Below are 19,097 nucleotides of genomic sequence, written 5' to 3' on the forward strand. Positions count from 1 at the left end.
GGTTACATTCTCCTGTTTCTCACGAACGCCCGATGTTTGCCCCTCAGATAGAACCGCGCCGATGGTGGAGCACGCGGCACATTTATCGAACGCCACTGCTTGCTGATATTCATTATCCTCTTTTGTGTTGCGATGAACTTAAGAATGCCCAGAAGATGGCTTCAAGTTTAGTTAACTTATTCGTTGGCAACAGACATATGTCATGACAAGGGGAAATTAGAAACACGGCTGCGCCACCTTCTGGTACCAACCCTGCACAGTGTAACAGGCACGTTCGTGTTTAACAGAACCTTTTCAACGTAGACTGGAGCATCAAAATGTCAGAAAGCAAGTGGGATGAGAACTCTTCATCGGAATATCCCCTGCATAACTATAGTTTGGAATACGCCTACCTCAATCTTGAAAGATCCCCGGAATTTAAAAGTGTTTTGTTTTGTCTCTATAGTGCAGTGTTTTGTATTGCAATAGTTGGCAATGCTTTGGTTGTAAGTATCGTTTGTCGCCGACGAAGCATGCGATCTGTAACTAACTATTTCCTCGTCAATAAGGCTCTTGCTGACGTACTCGTTGTCGTCTTTTGTGTGCCTGTCAACGTCCTACAGATTGCTTTTACAGGTAGGTACATTACGAATGCAGTCACTTCACTTGCTGTAATATATAGATGTTTAGTCAATCATCACAACCGGTGATGCCTCTGGGACCTTTTCATTCATGTGGATTAAGAACGTTACAGATGTGGTCTCGGAACATTACAATACTGTTGAGTACTTATCGCTGTGTGCACATTTTCATCCTTAAATCAAACACACTTAAGCACTCACCAGGGGCAGGTGTTAGCAATGTACCTGTTATTTCCATGTAAATGGTTCATAAAAATCTCAAAAACGTTTTTTCAAAAGCAAATGATAAGTATTTATGTCCATTTAATTATTTCTTCTCCACAAAGAACCAGTGAGAGGTAATTATTTGGTAACATCATATTTGTTTCTAACCAAAAAGTAATACAATTCGTATAGAAAGTAAGTAGCACTTAACTCGCAAGATGCACATGTATATAAAGTGAAAAAATAGTTGTTTATACGTTAATAACTGCTAATATGATATGAATACAGTTGGTGTAAATAACATACATGTGCATTACATGTTTCCATACTGAGTTACTAGTATATGTACATCTTTATCTACGTTGGAATAAATGAAAATACAAAAGTTTAGTTTACTTGATAAATGTTTAATTAGATATATGGGCACAACATGTTTAATTTCATGTGAGAGTGTTGTGTCACTCATCGCCGTCAAAACAACTCATTTCACCTGTCGGAAGTCATGCTAAACATATATTTCTCGATTGATCACCAAACGCTATAAGCAATGGTGTTTCTGCAGACGTTGAGCGAATAATTGCTACAGAGACACAGCTTCAGTTCATTCATTGCCAACGTTCGTGCCCAGCGTAACTGTTGGTATTCAAATTATGTCTGTACGGTATCCTGGTGGTCATGCCAAAAATAGGTCGCTTTGTCGAAATCAATTCATCATCTGCTGTTAATATGTACACCGAGCTTTTCTTGATGACACAATGGAAATATAAATTTCGCTCCTTTCAAACTCCCGACACAAACTATAGAAGATAGGACGTAATATACATATTTGTTTATCGAGCAATGGTGAGAATTTACTGATAATCATTGAGCCAATGAAACGAATCGATCGCGATCGATTCTTTCAAAAGGACCAATCCTATACCAGAAAGAGCTTAAACATCATTATCAAAATCGAGATTTAGATATAAGACGAAATGCCTTGAGACGAAAACGTAACAAAAATTAGAATTAGGAAATAGAATTAGTATGTGTGAATATTATTTAACCCACCAGTCAACTTTATTACAACTATATTGATACATGGGTTGTTAAATCGTCTAAGGCGCCCGATGTCACTCTCCAGAGGTAATTTCAACTTATGATTAATTGTGTCATGATCCGCAGATCGTGAGGCCTGAGTTCGATCCTTCACATGGGTACAATGTGTGGGGGGCTATTTTTGGTGTCCCAAGCCGTGATATGGCTTGAATATTGTGGCACAAAACCACATTAACGCTCTTTAACACTCGTATGATATACTGAGTATGTATTGTGCCCCGGAATTACACCCAGGCATAATGATTACAATGTTTCTACACCCATGTGCTCATAGGTGTATGTCGTCATGTATACATGTCAGCATTGTAAGGTTCGCAACACAGTGGGTTGACTTAAATTCGATTTTTTACAGGTACAGATTTGAAGACACACAACGAATCCCATTAGTACGGAACCTACCTTCCGGATAATTACAATTTTGAACATCTTCATATTTACATTTCTACATTAGGGACATTACTTCATACCCGTGATGCTTTATCCGGGCATATTCATAGTGAACGATAATGTCCGTATTACCTGCATGTCACTGCAGACATTGGTTACACTCCCTGGTTAACACCATTTGTGTATGTATAACAGGATGGATGTCAGCCCACGTATGAACTAATATCACTGACAATGTATAATTGAAGCATTATAGTTTAATCAAGTTTGAGAGCATATATTTTACCATTATTCAATAATTAATATATATAAATAAAAGCGAGAAAACCACTTAACAATCACAAGAAATATCTGCTAAAAGCAGAGTCCATTATATGATACCAACTTTGTCATAAGCATGTGTTCATGAATAACTATCAAATGAATACATACATGTATGTCGCAAGAAATGACGAAAACAAACATCGAACGCTGATCGCTGACATGCTTGCTCATATTATCATCTCCTGGTTAGCCTCGTTCAGACTTGATATTTGAGGGTAATCCATTATCTAAGTCATACTTTGACGAAACGTTGTCTTTCATTGTTTGATTCCTACCCCTCGTAACAAGTGGCACATCCCTCAGTTGGTAATATTGCCTAGGCGAGGGAGTGCCTTGGGCAAACAAGGATCGATGAGATGTAAGAACCGGTCGTTACCAAGACGTGCACTGATTAAAGGCATTTGAAATTACCTCATGATATAATAGAGTCGCAGGAGAATATGCCACCTCTTTGAAATCTACACCAATTATATGTTATAGAAGTTTCTATAACTTTGATGTGAAGATTGGAATTGCTTTCATAAGATTTCTATATAAACCTAGCTAAAAGTACCAATTAGGACACGAACTGTAGGATACTTCAGTGATAGTTCAAAATATATCCGTCCTACATTAATGACAAAGGTGGGACTCTGGACGTTCTAATGAAGGAAATGATCATAATGAAAAATTACCCTAAGGGAAAGTAAACTGGATATGATTACACAGTTTGAAAGAAATAGAAAAAATCAAAGTAATATCACTAATTGCGTTGCTTGTGATCAAGTATAACAGATAATCTCATAACAATGTGAAAAAACAGCTCATCGTATTCAGGCTACATCCTAGTTATTTGGCTCGTTACGACATCACTGGGATTGCTAAAATATTAAACCGAGGACTCCATATCGTTTCCAGGTTTAAATTTACTTTTTTCAACTTTACGTAATAGGAACTGTTCGTATTAGATATTTGGTAAAGGTCTTGACATCAAGATGGGTTGGACGTACATGCAATTATGCTTTTACTTGACAAAATGGATCTTGTTGCAAAAAGATGAATGTGTACATGTATATATACATTTTCAAAAGTACATACAGTTTAAAACAAGCGACACTGTCCTTTCCATATTTCATAAGCAATCACTGCTACAGTTTTGTCTGGCATTGCATTAGTGCATTATTTGAAGCAGCGACACGGTCTATACGTTTACAATTTCGAATCCCTGCTACAATGTACACCTGCTGAAACTATTATTATGAAGTTATAATCAAATGAAATTTAACGCCAATATTTAATTGTTTGGGCTTGTACGGGACACGTTGCCGTTTTACAATAGAGTATTAGTCCTGATTCTTTCGCAAATACAGTTTCAAATAACTGATGTATATATATTCCAGTGGAATCAGTCTGAATGAAAGAGTGCTCACACAAAGGTATGCATATCCTGTTTGGAGGAACATTTGAAACGAAATTCCGAAGAATTTTTAATTGACATCACCGACAGATTGTGTACAAAATACAGAAAGCGATGCGTGTAGCTTGCAAAGAACTTCCAATGGTTCATCCCTTTAGGAATCTACTAGCAAAAGTCATATATCTCTATTTTCGTTTCCTGCGATATCGATACCCTCGTTGTTGAGAAATTATGAGAACGTATATGTTCTAAATAGATGTTTGTCTGTTGACGATGTGTGTAGAGAAGTATCACGTTCGTAACGCATTTCTACAAGTACTATTTTAATGTCAATTTGATCAAGAACTTTGGAGTATGTAACAACATACGTCAATGATATAAAGTTTCCAACTGTAGAAATATACCACTGTTTTGCAGCAGCACCAGATACTGCAAGTCTGTCCATCCAAGTCTGGAAATAAGGACGATGTCGTTATCTAATCTGTCATTAAAACATACATTACTTCAATGTACTGCAGCCTACATATATGATACAGTAACTCAAAATCAAACGTTTCAAGTTTTATATCAATCTACCTGAGCGAAAAACGTATAGTTAGAGTCTGGGCTTCTGATGGCGGTTACACGTTACAGTCAATGCCTAAATACAGTCAGTTTGTTGAATGTAACAACGTTCACTCAGTCAAATGATAAATTGCCGGGAAATGTCATTGATTTAATTTACAGATCGATTCACTGTCTTGTGCTATCTTTTTCACCATATATTTTCTTCTGGCATGCTTTCATGTCAAATAAGGACAATTTGGTCTCAATTTCAGATTGGATTTTACTTACCAATAGATTCGATCGGCCTATCGAATAAATCAATGCTCTTTTCAGCCATTGTTGATTATGACTGAGTAAATCAATCTTTTCGTAAATTAACTCAAAGTTTTAATTATTTTCAAATTGACTTAATTTAGACTTTGACTCTTTCATGCATGCAAAAACTGTTATGAAAGAAATTGAATACTCGATGAAGAACGTGAGGATATTTAAGAATTGACCTTCACTTTGTGTGAGTTCATTGGAGTATGAACCTTCATAGAGTGAGGGCCTAACTGTATGAACGTCGGAGCTTGCGACGACGTTCATGCAATGTTTGGCCCTCACTCTATGAAGAATCATACTCCAATGAACTCACACAAAGTGAAAGTCAATTCTTATAATTTTTTCATCACAATTTCTTACCTCAAACGATGTAGGCCAAGATCTAAACACAATTTCATTTACATACGTGTGACTTCATGTTTACACTGACAGCCATACAACAACCAGCTACATCGCGGAGTAAAATAGTTCCTAAAAAAGAGAGGTGACATGGGCGTATGGATGCACAACTTGCTCTTCAGAAACATCTTTAGCAGCACATGTGTTCAAATCATATCCTCATTAGATGAGAAAGGTCTGTAAAGAACTACCTCAGTAAGTCAGTCACAATGACAGCGCGTCGTAATACATTTACATCAAGTACAAGACGTCAAAATGGCCGACACGTTAAACGTGACGGGAGAGATTTCCGAAGTTGTTAAGGAATGTGTGGCGGTTACATGTGTACGTCATCATTGATCAACTGGCCGATCATTGAAAGGTGAATAAAGATGCGTCAAACAGACACTAAGGTAAATTCATAGATTGCTGGAGACGGTCATAGCAGCCTTGGCACGGATCGAGTCGACACTACGATAGTTTAGATGTGCATTTCATCGTTTGTTCATTAGGATAGGCCGCAGCGAGGATATTCGTGAACAATCATGCAGTCACGCTCTCTGACATTTCTCAATGTATACTGAAACGCTGAGACCAAGAATAAAGGTTCTAAATGATCAGAAAGAACGCTTATGTGTGTTTTCGTGCTAGGGAATTCCCAGGGGTTTCCCCAGGAATGTGGAAGTAGTCCGTCAGTGTTTACGTCATTTAAAGAACACGGTCTCGTGAAAAACGTATGAACGTCAAATTGTGTCGTTCATACACTTATGAACGTCAATTTCACGGTCATGTGACCAACCTCTCGTCCAAAGGAAAAGCCGTATATCTTAGAAACTTCAAATTAAAAAATTATTATTAGTTATGGTGTCTTCAGTTGCCGTATACGGCGTCATATTACACCGTATTCGGCAACTACAGACACCCAAACGAATTTATAATGCCGATAAGTGCTTTATCGCACATGTCATGTCTAAACTTGACACTTACAACCAGTATAAATGACAGGACCAGTACGTGTTTCCATTAACAATGGAATATGTGATGCATTATTGTAACTAAAATGGTGAGAATTATCATAAATATGCCCTCATATTGACAGAAATCTGTGGGCCACAGTAAAGTGATAGCAGTCCGTTTTCGCATTTCGCTAACAACGGGCTGTTGTCTATTCTGTTATATAATATACAATGTAGCCACGCGATAAATCGCAAACAACTATGAAGTACGAAGCGGGGTTTATTTCACGATATAACATTGTTCTACCATAATGCCGACGAATCCCTGTTTCATCCCCTCAATGCCGAGCGCCGGTAAGGGTAACAAGTACCATCTTCTAACGTATTTTGCCATGACAAGGACGGTTAGCGAATCAGTGACCTGGGAAGACGCTCTATCCACGAGACCACAGAGGCGGTCTGGTTGAGCTATGTTCCTCCAATTAAATCAATGATTAAGAGTTCAGTACGCACAAACCAAGTATATCTTTTGACTTTTTCGAGTTCGACATTTGATTAACTCTTGTTTTATATATAACATGGTCTTTATCACTATTACAATCGTGAATACGTGACTAAATAGGCACTCCGTTTGCCACGCTGATGGAAACAACTATTGAAGCCAACCTGTGAGAACGTAGGATTGTCAACATGATGAGCAAAGAAATAAAAGCGACAAAACCCTTTCCATAATCATAAGCAATCATTTTGACTCTACCATAAGCATGCATTTATGAATCACTCTCAAATAGTGACGATACGAAGTGTTCACGAAAAGGTGAGCGTATCCTGTCCCACCGATGGCATGCTATCTCATGTTAATACCTTTGCACAATCTGTACACCTTATTCACTGGCACTGTAACACTGAATTTCAGTGATCCATTCATATCGTTTTCATCACACACTTTCATATTTGACGTTTTGAAATCTCGCAGCCTGTATCAATGTTCCAGCAACATTCCCCGGTGGTGGATACCAAAATTGGTAATCATATAGTGTACCAATGTTGGAAATCGAACCCGTCCTGACGTGTAAACGTTGTAAACACAAGGCTTTTAAAATATTGCCACTTACAACATGATTTACACGTTCATTTACATCTGGAAATCGGGATTATCAGTTTAATATGGCCTGACCATTACAATAATCGTACTCTCACAAACCGTGATTTAATATGCTCTGTACAGGCATCGGATTTCTTAGACAATTTTATATTGAAACATTATATAAGTTGTGTTAAGTAAATTAACGTCATGATAGTTATACTCATACATGTAGCACATGTCTTCAGGATAGTCTAGGTTTGTCAGCAGCAAACTCGTGCTGGTGGGTTTCACCAGTGTAATAACCGTCTGAGAGCTGCATCACTTGTCTCCCACTTCAAGCGGACACGCCGTAACATAACTGCAAAACTGTTCAAAGCAGCGTTAAACCTAATTCACTCACTTATGATAGTCTATGAATGACTTAAAAAGTCGAGTATGACATGGTGCTCTGAAGCGTTTCACATTTTACTCATACAGGCCACTGACCACCATAGACTTATGATAGTCTATGAATGACTTAAAAAGTCGAATATGACATGGTGCTCTGAAGCGTTTCACATTTTACTCATACAGGCCACTGACCACCATGGACTTATGATAGTCTATGAATGACTTTAAAAGTCGAATATGACATGGTGCTCTGAAGCGTTTCACATTTTACTCATACGAGCCACTGACCACCAGTGCGACCACATGTGTCAGAAGAGATCTCATTAACTAGAAAGTGTGTCACACATAAGCCTCTTTCAGCAGTATTGCAGCAATATGTCAGGGCGGAGAAAACACGATTTGGCATCAGAAAACGATACAAGGTCCTTTAAGTGACGAATGGGTATTTAAACCACTGTATGTACATGTAGGCGTGGATCACATAACAGTTGTGTGAACGTTAATCGAACACATATTCGATCGGTTAAATTACCATACGGTTTCCAAAGGAATGGCACAATAAATACCAGAAGAAATGATGTTATACAGACAATATACCAACCTATAGCATGAACGAGTAGATGCTGCTGATGCATATGCTGTTCTTGTACACATTTTATGACACTTCAAACAGAAAGTAGACACGAACACAACAAATATTGCTGGATTTGGCGGAAAGCATTTGGCCAATAATACTTGGCATACAATGGAGGCGTAGTACACCCAGCTGTGTTATCTTGGACGCTCATTCACTATGAAAACATTTGTACCTGTATGTAAATACAATTTCAGTAATTCATTCATGTACTTTTCACTGCCGTTATGCCTTTTCCGCCCAATGGAATGATACATGTCTCGGTGTATAATTGAGACGGACTATTCTCTGGCTCTGACATTTTATATTTCTTTAATGTTCAGAAAATAAAGAGCATTATAAGTATATATTCACGTAATATTCATACTGTTTAATTTTGTTATAAGATTACTTTTCATTGATTTTCGCGTACTTTATTGGGATGTTAATTCTTCGTTATTTTCGGTATCTGTTATTGTCATGATGGTTATGTTTATTAGTTAAAATAATGATGATTTATTCTTTTAAAAGTGAAATACCATGTAACTATAAACATGTACTCGTGCAGGGCCCCGTTTCAAAAAGCAATCTTAGCGCTAAGATGATCGTAACCATACTTTAACATAGGCTTACGACAGTCGTAGCCCAAAGATCGCGCTGTGGAACGGGGTTGCTGATGTTAACGGTCTTTCTACTTCAGTATTTGATTCAACTGTTGAATAATTATTATAGTTTGTCAACTTTCGTTAATCATTTGTAACAACAAAGTAATCTTTGACAAGATAGGAGCGTGTAATCTGTTGAGTGAGTGGGTTATTCTATGTCCAAATTGAGTAGGTCCATTGTACTGTTCCTACGAGCTCATTGTCTACTTACACCATGTACAATGTATGTCTTTCTTGCGTACACGCTATCATGTAAACAGTTACAACGTAAATCAGACAATCAATAAACGTAAGGATAAAAGGCCACAACGACAATATGACAATAAATCCACATATAATCCAATGATAGTGATGCAAACCAAAGAGGCTAAGTCACGAAGAAATGTAAAAGGATAAACGAAGATTAATTTCTGTACGACGTGAGCAAAATTGTTTTGTGCCAATCGCTGTTTTATCACCCTGTTAACGCCTCTTCGTGTCAGTAACACACGGTTACTGTTGTCTGTGGAATCTCATGCATTATTGATACAATGAAATCTCTTCGGTTGAACATGAAAAAGGTGGATTTGTAGTGCCACTTTATATTAACGATAGAAGACACACACTTGATCGGGTCCTGACAGAATAATGCCCTCATTCGAAGTGTTACTTTGTTTACACACTTAATATTCCGCTTCCTTTCTCCCCAAGGTACGATTGCAGTATGTATTTCCTGGAAATGGACCACAGATGGTCCGTTTGGTAGGGGTGTCATATTATTTAGGAGATGAACTCTGTGTGTTTTTCGATTCGGAAATTTATTTTTGAACGTACGGCGTGTATCAGCATTGTCAAACAGCTATCACTAATTTATAAGTTCACGATACACGCTCTTACTACGCCTACAGCTGGGACAAATAGGATGTACGTCACTCTGGAATGCTACGACGTCATGATACAAAGGATTACATCATATGTTTCCATGACAAGCGAATCCGCATTGTGTGCAGAATACAGAGTACAATCAACTAAATCGAAGGTTTAAACGACATATGCTTCTTCAAAACTTTAGCCATGACATACTAGTATATTGGGGAAAGTATTCATATGCTGGAACAGTCCATAAGGCTTCACACTGTCAGACTGAAGCACGCACTTGTCGAATAAATCCATGGAAACGTGATGTTGTTTGTGAAAGGTGTACACATTGTTCGCATGTGGGGAAGTAAACCCGAGTCTTTAACCACTATAATATTATGAATACCCAACCGCCACTACGGGGCAATATATTTGTCAATGTCAAATGTAAAAATGATTTTATTCATAATATTTACATTCATGATTGTAAGGTCATGAGCTCTGCGTCCTTGTTCAGTATGAATTACATTAGTTTTGTTGTCATTGTCTCTTACAATCCTAGCTCTACCTGGACAGTGGACGCGGTTCGGATATACGTTATATGTAAATAAATACATTACAACTGATTCAGTGGCATTTGATGGGCTAACCATGGCCAAGCAATTCCGTTTGCGTTTATGTTACCATTAACCGAAACCCGAAATTTCGGTACTTATTGTCACTGATTCCCTATTGTTGATCAAAATTCAAAGTTAATTACACAATAAGTCTGTAAAGTTGTTTTTCAACATGTGTGTGCGTAGTATGGACACCGGTTTTTCCGATCATTCCTCCTTAAACGCAAAACAAAAATTGAAGTCAATTCTTAAAAAAGGAGCGTGTTGGGCTCTCTTTATCTCATTTGAGAGTTATATACAGGCACACAATGGAGAGAAAAATCAATGTGTAAGATGTTGTGTGACACTGTAACATTATACTCAGATGTATCATATTGCGCTGTGTAAACATGTAACTTACATGAAATACAAATAGATCAGACCAGACGAAGTAGTTCGCCAGATGAAACTCGCAATAATGGCACTAATATGCGAAATATGATAAGTTATATGGTATTTTGATGTCATAATGGTGACTCATTTGTATTAACGATCGAAAATCATTTCCAAGTTCGCTGGATGAAATGTCAGAGTTGTAAACTTAATCTTGCACAAACTATAATGTAAAAAGATTCAAAGTTAATGTAAAGGTTACAGTCTATTGTCTAATGTGTAATATGGTCATTTGCTCATGTTGAATACAGTTGTATCCTTTCAACGCATTGCTAAATGGACACCTTGTAATGCAGTGTGCTTCAGATTTACTGCACAAGGTATATAGAACAGAAGCTTGTGTTTATATAGAGGTCTTATAACAGTACATTTCGGGGGCATATGTATACAAGTAAAGATACCGTTGCATCTCTCTGTTACAGTGGCTGAACTGAGATGATATCCCAATTATATATGATTTGCCCCTTTGCCCCTTTTGTTGGTATTTTGTTTCATATGTCTTATGATTTAGTGGTTAAATTAATAAAAGCGGCGTAAAACCTCAATCACTCAATGACTCTCTGTTGTTGTTTTTTAAGTGGGCATTGTCATCTCCCCGAAATGCTTGCATGAAATTCTTGGACGAACATGTAATGTTAATCAAACGCTATATGATATCAGAGAATCGTACCTCGATACTAAAGCTGGCTGATTGTTTAGACATTGGTGCATGTAAATGCATTATTCTGCCTATGTTCCATTTCTCAGCCCCTTAAACCTACATATAAACTGCACAATTTAACTGTGCTTTGCATGATGTACACTGTTATGATGAGCTTAATGTCTATTTCACAACAACTTTGTAATCTGTTAATCTGCTGAAGCCAAATTGAATACATTAATTGTATTCATTATGTTCACCTTTTCACAGCCAAACATAAACTGGTGAGTGACTCGCACGTAAAATCAGTATCTTCCTTAAACCTTTGTTTACACTGTCATGTCTTATCGAGTTGATGTCGACGTTGAACCATGTTCTGTCCATATCAATATTTTTCCCTTTGAGATAACCAACACAAATGAGGCCCGAGTGAAGGGTCTGTCTGCATATCTACGTCAAGAGTGACGAGGAAGTTCTAATTGGAGAACTCGCACGTATCACACAACATCGATCACAGGAACATAGGGGCCAGCAATATAAATAGGCTAACGTGCTTGTAAACCAATAAGAACGTCTGATATACACGTTTTGTAGGTCTATCAGTCAGTCACTGCAAATGGACAGTGATATGTATCTGTGGTATTGATACGAAGTTAGACGCACATCATCGACTGTTTCTGTTGCTAATTACACAATTATTGATACAACTCCCAACTGGAACCAGATATTTGTGGTTACAGGATATAGCATTTATTATTACACTGGACGATACTTTATGGCAAAATTACTCTCTTTACAAGTAAAAGTTGACATTAATCATTTTGCAGACAGTGTTTCTATGTTGATCTATCTCCATCAGGGTAGAGAACTAATTTTCTTACAATATCTTGTAGCAGTCAGGGGAGCCCTTGTAATATGTTTTGCAATAAAACGATCATTTAGTCTGGTTGATCGAGACCATTTTACAATGATTCCTTAAATGAATCTCAGGAAAAAAGGCTATAAATTGCGCTTCTAGTCAAATCGAAATAGGAATCACCAAAGACCATATATATTTTCCCACGAAAGCAGCTTCAATTTGGTATGGAAAGTATTCAAATAGAGCCAAGTGTTCTGTGGTCTATCCTCCTCACGTTTGCAAAGTAATCATGTTTAAGACCCAGACTCTACATGTAGAAATAGAGGATGAAGCTAAAATCGGCAAACATGCATTGATCAGTCGTAACGCCATCCCTCTATAATACATGTTGTAATCATGTAATCAATCATACCATTTGGGGCTCATTTATCAAAAGTTTCAAGGGGCAATCCACATTTCAGCTATTTGATAAGATTGTTTGGGAACTACGTGTAGAATAATTATGAAAGCAATAATCAAACTATGTACAGAGATAGGACTTAGTAACAAATATTACAGTTAATATCACACGTAAGGCTGTATTTGTGATCGTGCAAACCTAAAAGGTTTCAGGAGCAGAAAACTTCGTTTCAGAGAACCGTTTATTTATTGAAATCAAATTCTGAAATCCTTTTAAACCTTTAATATAAGAAAGATATGACGTGACAAAAAGGTACTGAAAAGTGTTATCATCTCTTGAAGGTTTAATAATTATTGGTGAATATAACGACATGCATGTTTTCATCAAAAGTGAGTGCTGTCATACCGTATAGCACGTGTGGCACGATCGTTTTGTAATGATAGAGAATTGATTTGACCACTGAGACACTTTCCGAAAATAAATGGATGTTGTCTGTCGTGAAGAAAGACCCTAGATGCCACGAGACGTCATGTTATGTCGCCTACGCACATCCTAGGGGATAATGAATATCGCTCTCATCGTGGCTAAATCTGCTTCAGTTGAAACATGTTTTCATTTTGGTATGATTTGGAAATGTGCGATTATATGTTGCGGTTAGCTTTTTGAAAAGAAAATACTGATGTGTTGACGTTGTGTTTATGTGAAGTAAAAAGGAAATAATCTGTAAATTCTATTGGTGAAAGTTCAACATTTCAGTCACCATTGGACATATCCTTACGAAATGATTATTTTATAACAAATTCAAGGACAGTTTAATTGAAGCGCCAGAGCTTAAACGTAGGTAATGTCAGGGGCAAATGAAATAAAGATGCACCTCTAATGTAGTGACTTAAGAACTGAAATTGTTAACGCCCCTTTATCTTTGTAGTAGCATGCAGGTCTTTGGTGAAAGCCAAGAGCAAACCAGATATCACAATCAGATCGAATCTTGTTCTCTAACCCACAATCCTTAAGTTGGAAGCAACCGTGAAACGCGTCGAAGGGGCAACACATGCACGTGCAAGTCTTTTGTGTAGAGGACCGCCTCCGTGGTCTAGTGGTAGAGTGTCCACCCGGAGAGCGGAAGGTCCGGGTTTCGATCCCCGGCCGCGTCATACGAAAAGACGTTAAAGATTGTACTTGTTGTTACCCTGTTTGGCGCTCGGCATTAAGGGTCTAAAACAAAGACTGGTCGGTTCGGAGTCAGTATACTGTGTCTGAGTGGGGTATTTATGTTAAACTGCCGCATGGTATCTCAGTGAGCTGGGACTAATACAAGCAGCCACACACAACCACACACACACGTGCATTCACGTCGCTATATAAGTGCAATAATCTTGGACGCAACGTTAAACCCTATTTCACCTCACCTTTTGTGTAGACATTAATGATCTCTTAATTGTAAACATAGATTACCATAAAAGCGCGAATGTCATTTGAAGTTTAATGAGAAAACGATATGTGAAATGTGACTTCTTCATAGATAACATCTATGTGAATTTCGTGACTAGGACGTACATTTATACAAATGTGACAAAAGATTGACAACATAGTATACACAAGGTTGTATGACAAGACGGATGATTTCAACTTTCCCGTTATGTCAACAATATTCCAGCAGTTCCACAATTCACAGTTTTTAGATACGATCGAGCTCTTTATACGAAGAATTCAAAGAGCTTCACACAACCCTGCCTCAAAGGTAACAGCATTCATGGTACAAGTAAGGCTTTCAAAACGTTTTATGCCAGACATGTGGATGACATTTCTAAGTTTGAAGCATCAGTGACAGAAATGCAATTTAGTCGTTTGAAGTGTACAATAGGAACAGTATTTGTTTTGGCTACAATCTGACTTTCCCTTACATGTGTTTGTGACGGAGGTCATCAGTGGGGCAGGATACCTTCACCTGTTCAACTTTCTTAAATTGGTAGTGATCCATAAAATACATCAAGCTTAAGATATAGTCGGAGTTGTACAAAAGACTTTCTTAAAGTAATGGAAATGGTCCTTTTCCTTTTCTTGTCAGCTATAGTGTGCTACTGGGACGTACAGATACTGATTATGTCAAGTGTATCAACGTGGCTATTCCTCCACAAAAAGTTTCTGAATTTACTGTTTCCAGCTAAAAACATGATTGTTGACATGCACATTTAAGATTTATATTAATTATATTTCTGCAAAACCTTGTATGACTACTAGCGCCACTAGTTGGTAGTTCATATCAGCATTTCTGGTCCAACTGCACCATACCCATGCTCGTAGTCATCGTAGTAGTCAGTGTCTCCGATATGTGTCATATTTACCCAACCCCTACGCCGTGATATAAGTTCAATACTGACTCATTTCCGACGACCAGTTTCACTATCTTTAGCAGCAGATTTAATCATGTATTTTGGTGGAGCCCAGCTAACTTTTAAGTTGCATCTTTGTTGCAAGTAGATCCGCATATAGATGCCCCGATTATTTCATTTTGTAAGCACTGTGCTCTGGTGAGCTGTGCCGCAGGGAGTATGTTGAGTGCACGGTGTGCACATGTCTCTTTTCAATTATTCTTGACGTGCTGTTTGACAGTCTTGTTTTTGACACTATTGTACCACTGCGGTCGCCGCTAGCGCCAAGCTCAAAGGTAACTAAAACGTTCACGTTCAAGTGCATAATCATTGAACACTGAACACAAAATGGAAAACCGCACGTTACCTTTACGATAAACTACATCGCTTAGTTCCGATACATGGTCGTAGTCAACGAGCGTCAACGCCGTTCATGCAGCGATAAAGTCAGCAAACTTGTCAGGGTCAGACTTTTAGAGCGTGAGTTGACCTTGGCTAAATAAGGCGAATACACGAGCCGTATATACCATTAGAACATCCGATAAACTGTCCGTGAAACATTTCCGACAGTATATATGTGTAATGGCCCTTGAAACATTGTTTTTCATCAGTCTTGACTTGTTGGCATTTTACCAGATGCACTCGGTAACTAATTGGAATGTTAAAAACCAAACTGGACGTCGCGCTCTGCAGGGTGTGCAGAGTTGTTTAATTTATTACACCTTGAGCATGGACAGGGTACAAGTTCACAGGGCGAAATTAACGATAGATTACCATCTATTTAATTTATTAAATTAGCACTATCACGTTGTTGTATTGTGTAAAACCCGTTACGACCTCTCAGTTGACAACAACATACTATTTATAATCTTCGTTTACCTGAACTGGAGAACAAATGAACGGGGAACTATTTCATAGCACCATGACATCACTTAATTCCGCTGTGGTTTGGATGACAAGCGATGTAATCTTGACCTTTCTCTCAGTTGCTGAAAAGTCGTTACTGAAACTAACTTTTACTGTGGTAATAAATAGGAAGTTATAATCGCCTCAACTGATATCACGTTAATGTCCCTCGAGAAATATTTTCAATTATCTCGGTAAACATGGGTCAAGCTTAAACTTATTTCACTCGGGACATAAATGTGATATTAAATTGAAGCTTGTGTAATATCCTATGACTTTTTCACTCAAGGTTATAATATATTGAAATACTCAAAAACAGTTATTGTGACGTTGATTGCTTTCACATTCAAACCTTCATATTAATTTTCTGAAAATGGAATTTGTTCATGGCAAATCTCGAAAATCCTAAATCTCGCGGGTAGTGCATGTTTCATCGCAAGAAATATCGAACATTCGGGAGAAATTGCTTCAAATGTTCTCTATAAAAGGCCAGATATCCACGCTGATATCATTGCCACTCTAAAAATTCTTCCGAAGTTCAGAATTCAGAAAAAATCTTTCCATCGTTTGGATGATATTTCATTGTGCTACGCGTAACAGATGACCAGCCTAGGGATTGTTTGAATTCGGTACCTCACAGCGTGACGTCGCACGTCAAGTCAACGTCCACAGGAACACCATATGGCACGCATGGCACCAAACAGAACTACTACGTCCTCTGACAAAAACTATCTTCCCGAGGTAATGGGGTTAACTGACTAAAAGTCCAGTTTCCACCCTTGCCGAACTAGCCTGGAGTTTCTGGGCTTGATCGTAGCGCCACTAGTGGCTTTTGCAAATTATTTCCCTTCTCTGTCCCTCCCATTGACCAATCAGATTCTACATCTGATATCACTTGCATTTTGCTTCAGACAAAATGGCGGCGCCCAGTCAAGACGATCTGATCGAAATCTACATTGTGATAAAACGGGTGTTACAAGTCATCAAGTAACATGAGCATCCTGATTAAAACCATGAAAAGATATCTGTTGACGCCGAGTTGGCGGTACACCCATGCTTTGCAAAGCCTGCAATCGACCGAAATTTGCACGGCAGTTTTCGAACCGAACGTCGATTTTGATTGGACTATGCATAAATTATACTCGTTAGTCAAATCCATAATTCCAGCCCCGTTCGGCAAGGGTCGAAAATGGACTTTCATAGTCAGGTAACTCCCTGCCTCGGGAAGATGGACAAAAGACTCGCCAAGACATAGATTCAAACTACACATGTTTGAAACAGACTCCAGACAGCAACTTTCACAGCCGTACCATTCGAGGCAATAGAGACATTTCTGCGAAGACAGTCCGACGACGTCTACGCATCTACTATATCCGTGCGTGACGCCCAGTCAGACGGCCAATCTTGACGGCTGAACATCAACGTCGACGTCTCAAGTGGTGCAGACAACACTTGCGGTGGACAGCACGTCAGTAGAGGAGGATCCTCTTCATCGATGAATCACGCTTCCTTTTTCATCGACAAACACATGTGTCCACGAAGACGATAGGTTTGGAGGTGATTGCACTAAGATATAGGATGGAATAACGGCTACACGAAGGATTCAAATTATCGTGATTGATAGGAACTTGAAGGAGGTTTTGCAAACAGACGTTTTACCTTCTTCAGACCAGAACGACCCTGGAGTCACATTACAGCACGATAGCGCCAGACTACATGCTACTATAGCTGTGCAGTCGTATCTGTGTTAAAGTTAATATTCCATGATCTGTTACAAATCGAACATGTAATGGGTCACATGGAAAACCGTTGCAGGGACTTTGGCTTATCCTTCCTTAAATACGGAGTGCCATTCCCTAGGCCTTTCTTCAACGTTTTGTGTCCTCAATGAAGCGAAGGTGTCTGACCTACATATGTGCCCAAGGTGGACACACTCGCTACTAATTGTTCGAAGTCAGACCCTAACCCTCTCGTGTGACATAACTCATTAACGTGCGATAACATATGGATTGTTGCTCGATATCTTCAGACGTTGTTCTTTCAGACATTATGTGACAATACTATCCACTTCTGTAGTACGTTGGAAAGATACTTTTAGAATGCCACAACAACTTTGGCATTTGAGTATATTTATAACATGTTTCACAGGTTATTCTAAGAAAGTAAGTCAAATATAACAAAATCTCTACAGGATGTGTCTGATTTTCTCAGTGTTACTAATCTTCATAACTCTTTCTCTGGAATTCTGATTTTAAATTTTCTACTGCCGTAAATCCAGTTGAATATCTGATCGGGTTAAATCAATGTTCAACCTGCATTCTCCTTACTTTATTCTGTGATCAATTCACGATCTGCCCACACTTCATAATTCTTCTTTGTTATTGCGGTCAATGAATCCCGTCCATTCGTCTGTTAAGGTTTGTTTTTTCAATCTTTCCCATACTTAAGCAAGCGCTTTCTTCAGCAATCATTTCTAGACGAGTAATTGCTTGTACTTACATGTAAATAAATGCCCACGTGTTCTTCTGTGATGCATGTACATCAATCTGCCCTTACGGTGCCTACCTATTGTGTACAGCGTGTACCTCGATAACAGACAATGCTGACTAACATTGAAACCTGCATTATTTATGTGTTACATTCTTCAACACTAGCCCTCTGCTAAACAGAGCAAACTGAAAGAATTTGAAAAAACAAAGCGATTTCGAAGAAGCAGGTGTGCATTTATCCACACAAGTGCAGAGTGACAGCGATGACAGGTGTGGATGCAAGTGAATATTTAACAACAGGCACGACGACAAAATGACAATTAAAGTGTGCTTCAATCCCTCTATCGTGCTCAGAGTTCCTTGCGGCCGTCAGGCCAGCGCCATGTGACGATTCGTCACATCTTACACAGTCCATTCAAGATATTGCATGTTTGTTTAATCTGTGTCATTTTTGTATCAGTTTTGAAAAGTCTACACATTCAAGGCTTGCATTAGGTTTGCATGTCCTGATTGCAAAATTAGCGTGCTTGTTTACAAACAAGAGATATGCAAATTTG

At 38.4% G+C, this 19,097-nt stretch overlaps 1 protein-coding gene across 1 annotated transcript in view; it reads left to right on the top strand.

Annotated features, from left to right (window-relative positions):
* Nucleotides 1-273: 273 nt before the first annotated feature.
* Nucleotides 274-19,097, top strand: part of LOC124132860 (neuropeptide SIFamide receptor-like) — a 76,945-nt gene continuing 58,121 nt past the window's right edge. Inside the window, exon 1 of the mRNA XM_048392440.1 lies at nucleotides 274-615. Within this exon, the coding sequence (XP_048248397.1) occupies nucleotides 318-615 (298 nt within the window). The 5' untranslated portion in view covers nucleotides 274-317. The remainder of the gene's footprint in view (nucleotides 616-19,097) is intronic.

The sequence above is a fragment of the Haliotis rufescens genome, unplaced genomic scaffold (assembly GCF_023055435.1).
Source record: "Haliotis rufescens isolate VD_foot unplaced genomic scaffold, xgHalRufe1.0.p SCAF_11, whole genome shotgun sequence".
Classification (NCBI taxonomy): Eukaryota; Metazoa; Mollusca; class Gastropoda; order Lepetellida; family Haliotidae; genus Haliotis; species Haliotis rufescens.